The 13,334-nt window shown below is 50.2% G+C and overlaps 1 protein-coding gene across 1 annotated transcript in view; it reads left to right on the top strand.

The window, feature by feature from the left end:
• The window catches only part of GNMT (glycine N-methyltransferase), a 208,050-nt gene that overhangs the window by 87,510 nt on the left and 107,206 nt on the right, over positions 1–13,334 (top strand). Inside the window, exon 3 of the mRNA XM_085610115.1 lies at positions 9,884–9,913. Coding sequence (XP_085466241.1) covers positions 9,884–9,913 — 30 coding nt within the window. The remainder of the gene's footprint in view (positions 1–9,883; positions 9,914–13,334) is intronic.

Consider the following 13,334-nt stretch of genomic DNA (forward strand, 5'->3'; position numbering starts at 1 on the left):
GGCCTCGTTGGGGGCATTCTTTGGACATTGAGTACTTGTTTTTACAATAATGTGCATGTTTTCCTGTTGGAATCGTGTTCCACGTAGTGAAATCATGGATATAAGTAAAGTCTTCCAAACCACGGCCCTGACTAATTGTTGGTTTACCAACATCATGGCTTAGAATGTTCATATGACCTTCATGTCATAGAATGCTTGTGTGTCCTTCAAGGTGTAGAATGCTGGTATGTGCCTTTAAGGCATACATTGCTGGCCTTTGCCTTAAGGTGTAGAATGTTCATGTTGCCACTATGGTATAGAATGCTCTCCTTTGCCTTTAAACCATAGAATGCTCCTGTGTCCTTTAGGGTATAGAATGCTCATATTACCACTACGGCATAGACTGCTTTCCTTTGCCTTTAAGGCCTAGAATGCTCATGTGTCCTTTAAAGGCCTAGAATGCTCCTGTGTCCTTTAAGAAGACCTTTGACCTCCTGAGGCGGAAGCCGGAAGACACGCTTGCCGAATTTTAAAACTGCCAGATGCAGTGTTTCTTACGGAAACGTGGCTCGCGTCGGACTCCGACCCTGTCTTAGTGACAGCCCTCCCTCCAGGGTTCCAAATTATTCGGCAGGATCGTCCTGAGGGGAGAGGAGGAGGCTTAGCAATTATATATAAAGAGCAATACCACTGTCAAATTATCCCTGAAGCAATTCCAGACTGTGAGAGCTTAGCTTTTATTCTGGAACTCTCCCCTAACAACTGCTTTTCAGGAACAGTAATATATCGCCCCCTGGGCCCCCCCAAACAGTTTCACAATCATCTTCCTTCGATTGTGGCTGAACGCGTTAGCACTGCCTCTAATTATACTTTGCTAGGGGATCTCAATTTTCATTTTGATATTGCCCTGGACCATACAGCTACGACACTTGCAGACGACCCAGCTGCTCTACAATTAGTCCAACGAGTGAAGGCCCCGACTCACGCTAAGGGCCACTTACTGGACCCTGTGTTCAGTAACTGTGCAGACCTCATGGTTGGGCCACCAATCTCCCTCCCGTGGACTGATCATCTACTGGTGCCTTTCACCTGGACCACATTTAAGCCACCCCCCGTGAGACCCACGGTAAGACACGCCAGATCCTGGGCGCGGCTACCAGCCGATGAATGGGCAAGTAGACTCGCGATTGACCAACCCTCCTACAATGAGGATCCATGTTTGGCCAACCAGAATTTCGAAGATTAGATCACACAATCCCTTGAAGCCACTCTCCCCCTGAGTAAAATAACGCTGAAACGTTCCCATAAAACTGCCCCCTGGTACTCAGAGGCTCTCAGGGAAAAGAAACACCAATGCAAGAAAATAGAAAGACAATGGCGTCTAGATTACTCTTTGGAGGAAAAAACCCGATACCGAGAGGCAATTAATACCTACAAAGCCGAGGTCAAAGCTGCCCAATCTGTATACTTCTCTGATAAAATCATACTAGCTAAATCCAAACCTAAGGAAATTTTTCAAATACTGAAAAAACTTACAAAACTTCCATCTTCTAGCTTGCACGAGGAAAAAACAACAGCCCACTGCAACGACTTGGCATAATTTTTCCACCAAAAAGTTAATAAAATCTATTCATCATTCTCCTCTACAGCTACTGTCCCTATAACTCAGGACCAAATAAATCTGGGAGACACTTTATCAGAACCCCTACCAACACTGGACCACTTCCCCCCTCTAGACCTTGAATCCTTGGAGTCCATTGCCCGCAAGGTAAAATCTGGGTCTCCATGCGACCCAGCACCTCCAGAAGTCATGATGTTAGCATCTCAGGTCACTTTACCAACCATTATGGACCTCCTGAACGCCTCCATCACCTCTGGCACTGTCCCTCCCGCTTGGAAGCGGGCCATGGTCCGAGCGCTGCTAAAAAAAAACAATCTGGATCCCTCTGACTTTAGCAACTACCGGCCGATTTCTCTGCTCCCCTGGGTGAGCAAAATCCTTGAGAGGTACATCAATCTCCAGCTGGTGAATTTTCTCGAAAACAACCAGCTGTTAGATGCCACCCAGACGGGTTTTTGACCCAGACACGGAACAGAGACTGCCCTCCTAGCAGTCACTGAGGAATCCAGAAAAATCCTAGATCAGGGGGGGTCAGTGGCAGTGATCCTCCTTGACCTAAGCGCGGCATTCGATACGGTCAGCCATGACACCCTGCTGAGCCGCCTCTCGAGTGTCGGAATAGTGGATGGAGCTTGGCTATGGCTCAAATCCTTCTCGAGTGACAGATCATTCAAAGTATTTGAGGGAGAGACAGTGTCCATGAGTAGGCCGTTGAGGTGTGGAGTCCCACAAGGCTCCTCTTTAAGCCCTGCGCTTTTCAACATCTATATGAGACCATTGGCTGATGTTGTTCGTCCATTTGGGGTTAAGATCATTTCTTACGCGGACGACGCCCAGCTGGTGGTCTCCTTGGCGCAGGAGGCCGACCTGCCGTCGTCAGTGGGGCTAAAAAAGTGCTTAGAGGAGGTAAAGGGCTGGATGACTTCCTCATCCCTTAAGCTCAATGGGGACAAAACGGAGCTGATGCTCCTGGGCCCCTCAAACTCCACCTTCTTCAACTCCTTGTGGCCTCCTTGTCTGGGTACCCCCCCGGTACCCAAGGACAATAATAAGAGCCTTGGGGTGTGGCTGGACAAGACCCTCTCATTTAACATCCAGGCTACAAAACTCTCGGCTACCTGCTTCGGACTTCTTAGGATGCTAAAGAAAGACCTCCCTCTTCTACCTATGGAGGCAAAGCAGGTGGCCATCCAGGGTCTGATACAGTCCCGCTTAGACTTTAACAATGTCCTCTACATTGGCGCCCCGGAGTACACCTTGCGTAGACTACAGATAGTGCAGAACTGTGCGGCCCGCACATTGTTACAGCTCCCACGCAGACAATCAGCCAAACCTGGTCTGATCAGCCTGCACTGGCTACCAGTGCGACAGAGAATCATCTTCAAGGCCATGTGTAGTGCCCATCAGGCCTTTTGGGACACAGGTCCTATGATTACCCGCAACCTAGTAAAACAGTACCAACCCAGCAGAAACCTTCGATCTAGCCAGGCCTTTATGGCTATAGCTCCGAGAATAAAAAAGGCAAGGACGGGCGGCAGGACGTTCACCTATAATGCCGCCAAGACCTGGAACTCACTCCCTCTTCATCTTAGATCCAACCCTAACCTCTCCTCATTCCGAAAACAGCTGAAGACTTTTCTGTTTAACCCCCCTCAGTAATTTCAGCAAGTTACCTCTGTCAAGCTATTTCTATTCTGGTCTCTAGCGCTTGGACGCCCCTGGGCAGCAACCGCGCTCTATAAATCTACTTTTCATTTCAAGGTATAGAATGCTCATGTACGGCATAGACTGCTTTCCTTTGCCTTTAAGACCTAGAATGCTCATGTGTCCTTTAAAGGCCTAGAATGCTCCTGTGTCCTTTAAGGTATAGAATGCTCATGTGTCCTTTAAAGGCCTAGAATGCTCATGTGTCATTTAAGGTATAGAATGCTCATGTGTCCTTTAAGGCCTAGAATGCTCATGTGTCATTTAAGGCCTAGGATGCTCATGTGTCCTTTAAGGTGTAGAATGCTCATCTTGCCACTATGGCACAGAATGCTTATATTTACCTATATGGTGCACAATGCTTGGATTGCCATTATGGTATAGAATACCCACCTTTGCCTTAAAGGCGTAGAATGCTCATGTGTCCTTTATGGCATGCAATGTTCATCTTGCCCTTTAAGGTGTGGAATGCTCATGTTGCCCCCAGGGCATAGAATGCCGTCCTCTGCCTTTAAACCATAGAATGCTTATGTTGTCATTATGGCATGGAATTCCCACCTTTGCCTTAAAAGTGTAGACTGTTCATGTGTCCTTTAAGGCGTAGAATGCTCATTTTGCATAGAATACTCACGTTTGCCTCAAGGTGCACAATGCTCGGATGGCCATTATGGTATAGAGAACTCACATTTGTCTCTAAGGCGTAGAATGCTCATGTTACCGCTATGGCATAGACTGATTTCCTTTGCCTTTTTGGCCTCTAATGCTCATGTGTCCTTTAAGGTGTAGAATGCTCATGCTGCCATTAAGACATAGAATGTTCACCTTTGAGTTTAATGCATAGAATGCACATGTTGCCATTAGGGCAGAGAATGTTCATCTTTCCATATATGGCACTCAATCAGGGGCATAACGCAGGCCTCTGCAGCCCCTGGAAAGCAGGGGTCCAACCCCCCTGGGAACCCCTAACTCTTCAAGGGTCCCATTCAGCCCAAGGTCAATGAAAACCTGTGAGATGTGGGAGCCTCTGGAGCCTCCAGGTCAAAGTGTATAGGGGGCCCCCCGTCATTTGGCCTTACTCGACTGCACACAATGCTCAGGTTGCCTTTTCCTAGGAGCCGATGACCGCTTCAAAGAAGTGTCTGGAGGGGATGAATGTTCTTCCAGACTGGGTGTGTTTGATTTTGTGTTCACTATTCTCCCTGTGCATCAAATATTTGTGTTAGTTGATTTCATCGTTTTTTGTCTACGTTCAGGCTGTTTACACCACAACAAGAGAGAACTATCGCAAGTCCCCCTTCTTATCAACCATACACCACACAAAGAATGTGATAATGTACCAGATAATGCTTCTGTAGATACGACGAGGGTCAAAGGGAAACGGTCTTAGTTATAGTCGAAAAGAACGCATCGCGACACTCTTGTGGGCTGGCTCACCCGCGACAGGAACGGATCAAACCAAGGTCAAGGGGAGCGGCTTCCATTGACCTCGGTTTGATGCTTTCCTTTTGCGGGCACTAGTCCCACCCACACAAGTGGCACAGTGTTTGTATTGGCACAAGTGGGGTAACGCTGGGTGATAGGATTTTTGTGGATTCCTGAGAATTCTGGAAGTTTCTATCACTGAAATGTCAGGAAATTATGTGATTCTGGCAGAAGTTGAGGTTTGCAGGGCATCGTGGGTAAGAAAACCTTATAGTATTCCACAAGATACACCACCCTGGAATCCCCTGGTTGTCTAATTTTTAAAAATGTCTGTGGTTTGTAGGTTTCCATGGGTGACGGACGAGTAGGGCCCCAAATCCCACAGCTACCCCTATCTCTAATCTCCCTACGTGTCGTTTTAGGGCCTTATGTATCAAGGTCTCTTGGCCTACCCATACTTGTGAGGTACCATTGTTATCAGGAGACTTGAGGGAATGCTAGGTGGTAGGATATTTGTGGCTCCCCGCAGATTCCAGAACTTTTCTTCACAGACATATAAGGAAAGTGTGTGTTTTTAGTCAAAATTTGTGGTTTGTAGGGCATTGTGGGTAAGAAAATGTTGTGGGATCCACATGAAGTACACCACCATGGACTCCCCCGGATGTCTAGTTTTCAGAATTGTCTGGGTCTGGTAGGTTTTTCCAGGTGGCAGTCTACCCAAACCCAACAAGTGCAACCGTTCACCATTGCAGGTGGAAGGATGTTAGGAGTCAGCCGCACTCTCCTGGCTCATACGTAAAAACAGCGCCTAAAAGAATCAAATGTCCTCTAATTTTTAGGTCTCGCTGAGCCCCAGCGCTTGCGCTGGCTCGGAGAGACATTTTACAGTTGGGATTTTCAAAGTGCTGCCGTGGCCTAAAGCTTCAGTGCACGTGAACGTGCACGCGCGCAGCGCCATGTGTCTTTCCTCGGCAGCATGCGATCACAATCGCGATCACTTTCACTTTCGTGGCCGAGGAAAGTGGCGAAAGCTTGTTCTCTCTCTGCCCCCCTCGCATCCTGAAGCTCATGTCCTTCTTCGTTTTATTGCATTCACCCCTACTTCTTTCCTATCTCTGCTTACCTCTTAGGCACTACCTTTCCTTACCGCCCTTCACCTGCTCTCACTCGCCTTCCCTTCCTTCTTCGTCTTCCTCCTCTTCTCTCTCTTGTTTTTTTGCACTTTCATTTCTTCCCCTCTCTTCCTCCCTTTCACGTCCCCCTTTCCCTGCCTGTGCGTACATTCACCTCTCCTTGCCCTGACTGCTCCCTCTCTCCACATCTGCCTCCTCCCCCACGCCCTCGCCTTACATCTCCCCTCCGTGTCTTCCTACTCCCTCTCCCACGCCCTCCGCTTCTCCTGCCCCTGACCCGGGCTGCTCTCCTCCCGCCGACCACAGACAGGACCCTCGGCGCCGCTTCCCCCGGCCTTACCTGCGGGAGGGGGTCGGGACAGTCCGCCAGCCTCAAGCTATCCAGTGGTCCCGGGTGTTGTTCCTCATGTGGGACGGAGAGGGGGGTTCCCGGCCGCACAGCCTCCCCCTGTGTGGATGCAGCGATTGATCAGTCCCAGACACGAAAACGCGAATAAATGGCAGATTGCTGGGGGCATTTGGTGCAGATGCAGCCCTGAGTAGCCCCTGGCCAGTGCAGGCCCAGTTTTACTGCTGGCTGAATGCCACATCAACACCCAGCAGCACTCACGGACAGCGGAATGGCACACGCCATATCGCCCCCTTCTCTTACCAGCACTGCACAGCCCAGAGCAAGCAGGTGAGTGATGACGAGGGCACGGATGTGTCCATGGTGGCACGGCTGTCCCAGAGTTTCTTCATTTTCAGGCTCCTCAAGCCGAGGTCTCCACTCTGGGCCTCCTCCCAACCCAATTGCGCTACGCTTTATTAACAGTACTTTGGGCCACACCGGGGGTGTGCTACAGACTAACAGGCAGCGTGCTTTCTATCCACTCCCACTTACCACGCTGGTGTGCCCTTAGCCTGCTTCACTATCGGTGCCATCCTTTTACCTACCCACGTGGGCACTTCATGTACGGGGGAGGCCTCTCGCCTCTTGCAGGAGGGTCAGCATAGGCTGCAGGGCCTTAACTTGCGGGCACCATCAGTCATGCTTCTCTCCCGCCGCACTCTCCTTTCTTTAACCTTCCTAGCCACAACGCATCGGCGCCCGGCCTTTGTGCGGGCTATCTTGCGATCCCTTCTTCCTGCTTGTAGGCGTCACCAGGGGGTGCGTGATTCCCTTTCGCCGAGCTTTCACTCCAGCAGTGCTTCCCCCACACTCAACCAGGCATTGTACTGTGTTTTTGTCTGTGTGGGCACTTTAGGTACATGTGTGTCACGCTTCATGCTGTGTGGGTTTCTTTTGTCTGCTGCTGCACTCCACCCCCTCACCCCTTTCAAATACCATCCCGGCTTCGCTCAGTTGGACCCATGGGCTCACCTTATGCCCTAGAATCTGCATGTTATGCCCCATTTTGCAGGGTTAAACTTGTAATAGGCAATAATTATTGCAGACCATATATTCTGATCTCTGGAGTATCGAATCTTATGTGCTGAGTTAATGTAAGTATCCAGTGATGTGAGAGGCCTGTTGTACCCCTGGTTTGTTGCTGGGTGCTGAGTGTGCATTGTGTCTTCATGTTTTTGAGGGGATTGTTAGTCATGAGTGGTGTTGATGTGCAAATGTTGTGCTTTAGTGTCTGGCATTGAGATGCATCACTTGTAATCCCCAAGGACTGTTCAAGAGATGCTCCTCCTTGCCCCCTGAATGGCTCAGTTGTAGGCGTCAAAAGTGCAGGAATGCTCTGTAAGCTTCTCCTTAGCACCTCCGTACTATGTAGCACTGTGGTGCATTGGGTGATACCCTCATAGCTGCCAAGTTTCTCAGGTCCATGCGCGATGTGCTGCACCAGTCCATGTTTTCTGGCTTGGAATTCTGGGACTTGTAGTTCTGTTTTATAATGGAATAAACAATACTACAAGTCCCACAATTCAAAGCCAAAAGACATCACTCATGCATGGACCTGGGAGACTTGGCAAGGAATTTACCCTACAATATTGGATGGAATCATGACTTGTTGAGTGCCACCCCTTGCTCATTTAACAGGCCCTATGGGATCTTTGAGTGCCACCTCTTGCTCATTTAACAGGCCCTATGGGATCTTTGAGTGGCACCCCTGGCAAATTTTGCAGCACCTTAGTGTTAGTGTCACTGTGGTGATGAGCACAACCTTGGGGTATTTAGCCACACCCTGGCACAACGCGACAGCAATAGTTTTATTTTAGGTATTTGCGACAGATCAGACATTGCACCTAGAAGCAGCCAAGAACTTTAAAGCGTACATTTTTATTGCAGCAGGAACAGCATCTCAGATATGAGGTCTTGTACCAACAACAGTAGCACAATAGATTGTATAAACCAGGATGTAGTGTGAGGGACATTCGGAAGCAGTCAGTGCAGTGCGCTAACTAGTGCTGCGACAATTTCGTGTTATGTTAGTTTTTTACGAGGCATAGTTGTACAGTTTTCTTTATTTTGTTTTACTTTTTATGAAATTCCAGACATTAGTCCAACTTGAGGCACAGAAAGATACAGTGAGCTGCCCACAAATACATAGCTGTTGGTTCAGTGGAAGAAGGCAGGATTTGAACCCTCCAGTCAAGGTTCAAGTTAGGCCTGGGCGGAGTTTGCTGAATCGCACTATGCAGAGCTCTGCAAAGTGTCGAAAAACTCTGCCTCGCTACGCGGAGTTCTGCGAGCAGCGGAGTGTGCTACGTCGTGCTATTTGCGCTGATTTTTAGCACCAGGAGTTTCTCCTGCGTTGTAAAATAGCATGAACAGCATCATGCGTAGCATCAGAGGGTACTGCTTCTATCTGAATCTTGAGTAGATTTTCTACACGAATTACAGCTTCCTCAACACGAGCGGCAGCTTTCTCTACGCGAGCGGTAGCAACCTGCCGCGACCGCCCGCGTTTAGAAATCTCTCCGGGAGGTGGTCTAGCATGCAATTTCTCTCTCTTTTGCGCGAGAAAAAAACGGCAAAACTCCGCTTGCGGAACAGAATTGTTTGCCCACCCCTAGTTCAAGTGCAGAATGTTACGGAAATTTCTCCCAGTGGGTGTTCACTTGCTTTGTTTATTCACTACAATATAGCACAGCTCAGAGGCGTGTGGTTGAGATGCAGGGGCCAATTTGGTCTGAGGTTGCAACAGACTAAGATAAGAGCAAGAGAAAGAACAAGCATTGGCATAGCCAATAGGTCTCGCCTTTGAGACATTATAAGTGTTTAGCCATGCAACAGTTAAGGTTGTTGCAGTAAGGATATTGTGCTGCATAACTAAATACTTATAAGGTGAAGAGCTCGGTTCAGTCACAAAGCTCTCTGCCTGCAGCTTCCAGACAGTCTGCTTGTTGCGTCCACCCTGCCCGTCCTCCTCCCATTCCCTCTCCCAGCAGCTTGTTCTTTGATCTTCTGATAGCGCTCCTACTCTCCATGACCCCCATTGCTCTGGGTCTCTGACAGTCCGTAGTCCGCGAGTATGATCTGTGCCCCCAGCCCCCACAGGCACTACTGCAAACAGTTTTATAACAAACGAATTTCGGAGGAAAAAAAGTAAGATATTTAATTTACTGGATCGAGTTGGTTGTTGCATTTGGTGGATATTTTATTTGCACAGGATTTAAAGGCTAGAGCGTTTCTTCTGTCCATTCATTTACAGCGCTTCATGGCTGCCGCGGTGCTGTTAGACACTGGGCGCTGCAGCAGGGGCTGTGACGCCGTCAGACTTCAGATTTAACATCAGGATGGGCCCCCCTCTGACACATGCGGTCGAGGGTTCCAGTATTATCCTGCTATATCTTAATTGCATGATATAGCGCTTAGTACCCCTGACGAGGATTCAGCTGTGTCCTCATTTTCCGGGCTCACAGAAGAGGTTTGTTGCCTGCATCTCGGATATCAGATATGCCCTTTTCAGGTGCTCGTCTTAACAAGCATTTGCAATGCAATAGGTCTCGCATTTACGCGAGTTTGAGCTATTAACAATGGAAATAACAATGCTTTTTATTTTTGTTTTTAAAACATAAATAAAAGGCGGAGTCATTTACAATGCCAATAGCTTAAACTTGCGTAATTGCGAGACCTATTGCATTGCAAATGCTTGTTGACATTGAGATGGAATCTCTTGATGCACAGGGGAGCAGAAAGAATGCTGAGGCTTAGGGCTGAGGGTGGGGCAGGATTGGGACTCCTGGTGGCCAGCCACACTGGGAACACCACCGACACCCACCGACCACGCACGCAACCTAGGATTCATCCTCGACTCCTCCCTCTCTGTAACGCCCTGAACGTCTCAGGATCGTTTAACAGACACGACAATGAGGACGCAACCACTTGTGAAGGGTTAGTTCTTTTAATGAAGGCAAATAAAATACAAAGAACAAACAAAAGTTATAGTCACTGGAATCCTCCAGGCTAAGTACGTTACCAGCCCACAGCACGGATGGTCCTAACCGTCCTCTGCATATACGCCGATCCCGGCGTATGCCAACAGAGGGCAGAAATGAAATGGCCGACAATGCCAATCGGTAGGCTGTGAGGGGCACGAAGAGTGTTGGGGAGAATCGAGGAGTCAGGGAAACACCCAGCCGGGGTCTCTACCTGAAGGGAGCAGCCGCTCAACCTCTTCCTCAGACTGCACCGGGACGCGGAGTCACCTCCTGGTGATGCGTCACCGATACCCCAATCACAAGCAAGAAGACTGAACCGAGAGCAGCCGCTCGATCGATCCTGTGGACTTCCGAGTCTGTAACGCGGCAAACACCTCCTGGTGTGCGTTACAGCTGGCAGTCCCTGTGTCTCTGGTCGGGCTGGGAGTTACGACTCCAACCAGCAAAAGCGCCACTGCGCTTGGACTCAGCCGAGTCAAAAAGCGAAGCTCAATGGTTGACCGGTAGAGCTTCCGGGTCCTTCACAGGTGACGATGGGGCAAGACACGGCCCAGGGAGTAACGACTCGACCTACCTCCGTTCTTGCCTTACTGGAGCACCACTCCGGAACACTGCTCTTCACGAAGCAGGTACGTCGGTGTAAACACAATATCCGACAGCCTTGTACCTCCCGGTTCCTCCCTTTATAGGGCGTGTTTTCCTTGAGTTATGTAACAGCTCTCCTGTTTACATAAGGGCGTGTTTCCCTTGTATGACAGGAATTCTTGACAGTACATCCTCCCTCTCAGCGGCTCCCCACGGGTCCAGCGCTGGCAGGAAAACGCCGATGGAACAAGGAGACCAAGCGCGGAGCATGAACCCCTTCAGCCGGTTCCCATGAATGCTCCTCCGGGCCATAGCCTTTCCACGCAACCAGGTACCACAGCTTCCCCCTGCGCCATTTGGACGCCCGTATGCCCGACACTTCATACTCCACCTCCGACTCCACGCGTACCGGCCTAGGTGTCCCAGACGGCTTGGAGGGTGCTGGTTTGAGCAATGATACATGAAAGACAGGGTGTATCCGCAATGACTGGGGCAAGCACACCTTCACGTTCACGGGACCCATACACTTGGTAATTCGATAGGGGCCCATGTACTTGGGATGGAACACACTGTTCTTTCGAAACCTCATGTTTCTTGTGGATATCCAGACGTAGTCTCCAGTGCGGTACAGTGGCCCGGGCCTTCTCTTCCTATCTGCCGCAGCCTTGTATCTTCTCTTGGCCTCTATTAGGACAGCCCTTGAGCGCATCAACGTGTCTTTTATGTGTGCCACCCTGTCCGCTGTGGCGGGAATCCTGTCCTCTCTGAACGGATGTAGAAATGGCAAGAACCTGGGATGTTGGCCATAGTTGCTATAGAACGGAGATGACTGTGTGGAGCTGTGAGTGGCGTTGTTATAGGCTATCTCTGCAACCCATAGCAAGTCGACCCATTCTTCCCTGCCCTGGTCCACAAAACATCGCAGATACTGTTTGAGCGTTTGGTTCAGGCGCTCGGTTTGGCCGTCCGTTTGAGGGTGGTAGCTGGTGGACAGGGCGGTCTTAACATGCAGCGCAGTGCACCAAGTCTTCCAGAATTGCGCAGTAAACTGCGACCCCCGGTCCGACACGATCACCCCAGGTAATCCATGCAGTCGTACCACATTCTTTAGGAGTAGTGACGCCAATTCCCCGGCCGTAGGGACTCTCTTGCAGGGGATGAAGTGCCCCATTTTCGTCAAGTAATCCACCACCACCAGTATTGCCGTCATCCCCTGGTCTACCGGTAGGCCCACCACGAAGTCCAGTGATATGCTATCCCATGGTCTATCCGGGGTCGGAAGTGGATGTAAGAGCCCTTGGGTTCGGCCATGGTCGGCCTTCATGGTAGCACACGTAGGACACTCCTGTCCCCACCTCCTGACATCCACTCTCATGGTTGGCCACCAGAAATGCCGTCCCATGCTAGCCACCGTTTTTTCAAAGCCCAAATGACCTGCGCATGGAGAGTCATGGCACCAGATGAATGCTTGTTTCCTTAGCCTAGGCGTGGGTATCAATAGGCACCTGCCCTTCAGGGGTATCCCGTCCTTCAGCTGCCATTCTCTGTGACTGAGGAGCCACCTCCGCCATGCGAATGACCTGATCCCTCTCTTTATTCCCCTCAGGAAAGTATCCGGTTGGATAACCCCCAATACCATCCTCGGGGAAATGATGGAACGCTCGGTTGCAGGCAATGGTTCCTTAACTGCAGATTGACGGGACAGGGCGTCCGCCTTCCGGTTTTCCGTCCCCGGCCGATATGTGATGCGGAAGTTGAACCCCGCAAAGAAGATCATCCACCGCAGCTGCCTGGGAGAAAGGTGTCTAGTGGCCGTCATGAACTGTAGGTTCCGATGGTCCGTGTACACCGATACCACATGTCTTGCCCCCATCAACCAATGCCTCCATTCGGTGAAGGCGTCCTTGATTGCGAGAAGCTCCTTCTCCGCAATATGGTAGTTGCGTTCGGCGTCGTTGAGTTTGCGGGACATGTACGCAACGGGATGAAGCACCCCTGTGTCGTGGTTGCGTTGGGACAAGATAGCCCCCAGCGCCACATCCGACGCGTCCGCTTCCACCACGTAGGGGAGATCCGGATCGGGGTGAGCCAACACCGGCGCCTTACCAAAGGCGCTTTTCAGGGCCTCAAAGGCTTTGTTCGCTTCAGGGGACCAGACAAACTCCTTGGACTTCCTCAGTAGCTGTGTGATTGGGGCCACCACTCCTGAAAATCCATCTATAAACCGCCTGTAAAAGTTGGCGAAGCCAATGAAACTTTGGACGTCCTTCACGCTTTGGGGCACCGGCCATTCTTTCACCGCCTTGATCTTTCGTTCTGCCATCTCCTGTCCCTCTGGACTCAGCATCACTCCGAGGAATTCCACGGATGTGACGTGGAAGTCACACTTGCTGAGTTTACAAAACAGCATGTTTTCCCTCAGCTTTTGGAGCACAGCTTTGACGTGGTGTACATGCTCCTCCACACTGGATGAATAGATGAGGATGTCGTCGATATATACGACCACGTAGATATCC

The sequence above is a fragment of the Triturus cristatus genome, chromosome 6, assembly GCF_964204655.1.
Source record: "Triturus cristatus chromosome 6, aTriCri1.1, whole genome shotgun sequence".
Taxonomy (NCBI): Eukaryota; Metazoa; Chordata; class Amphibia; order Caudata; family Salamandridae; genus Triturus; species Triturus cristatus.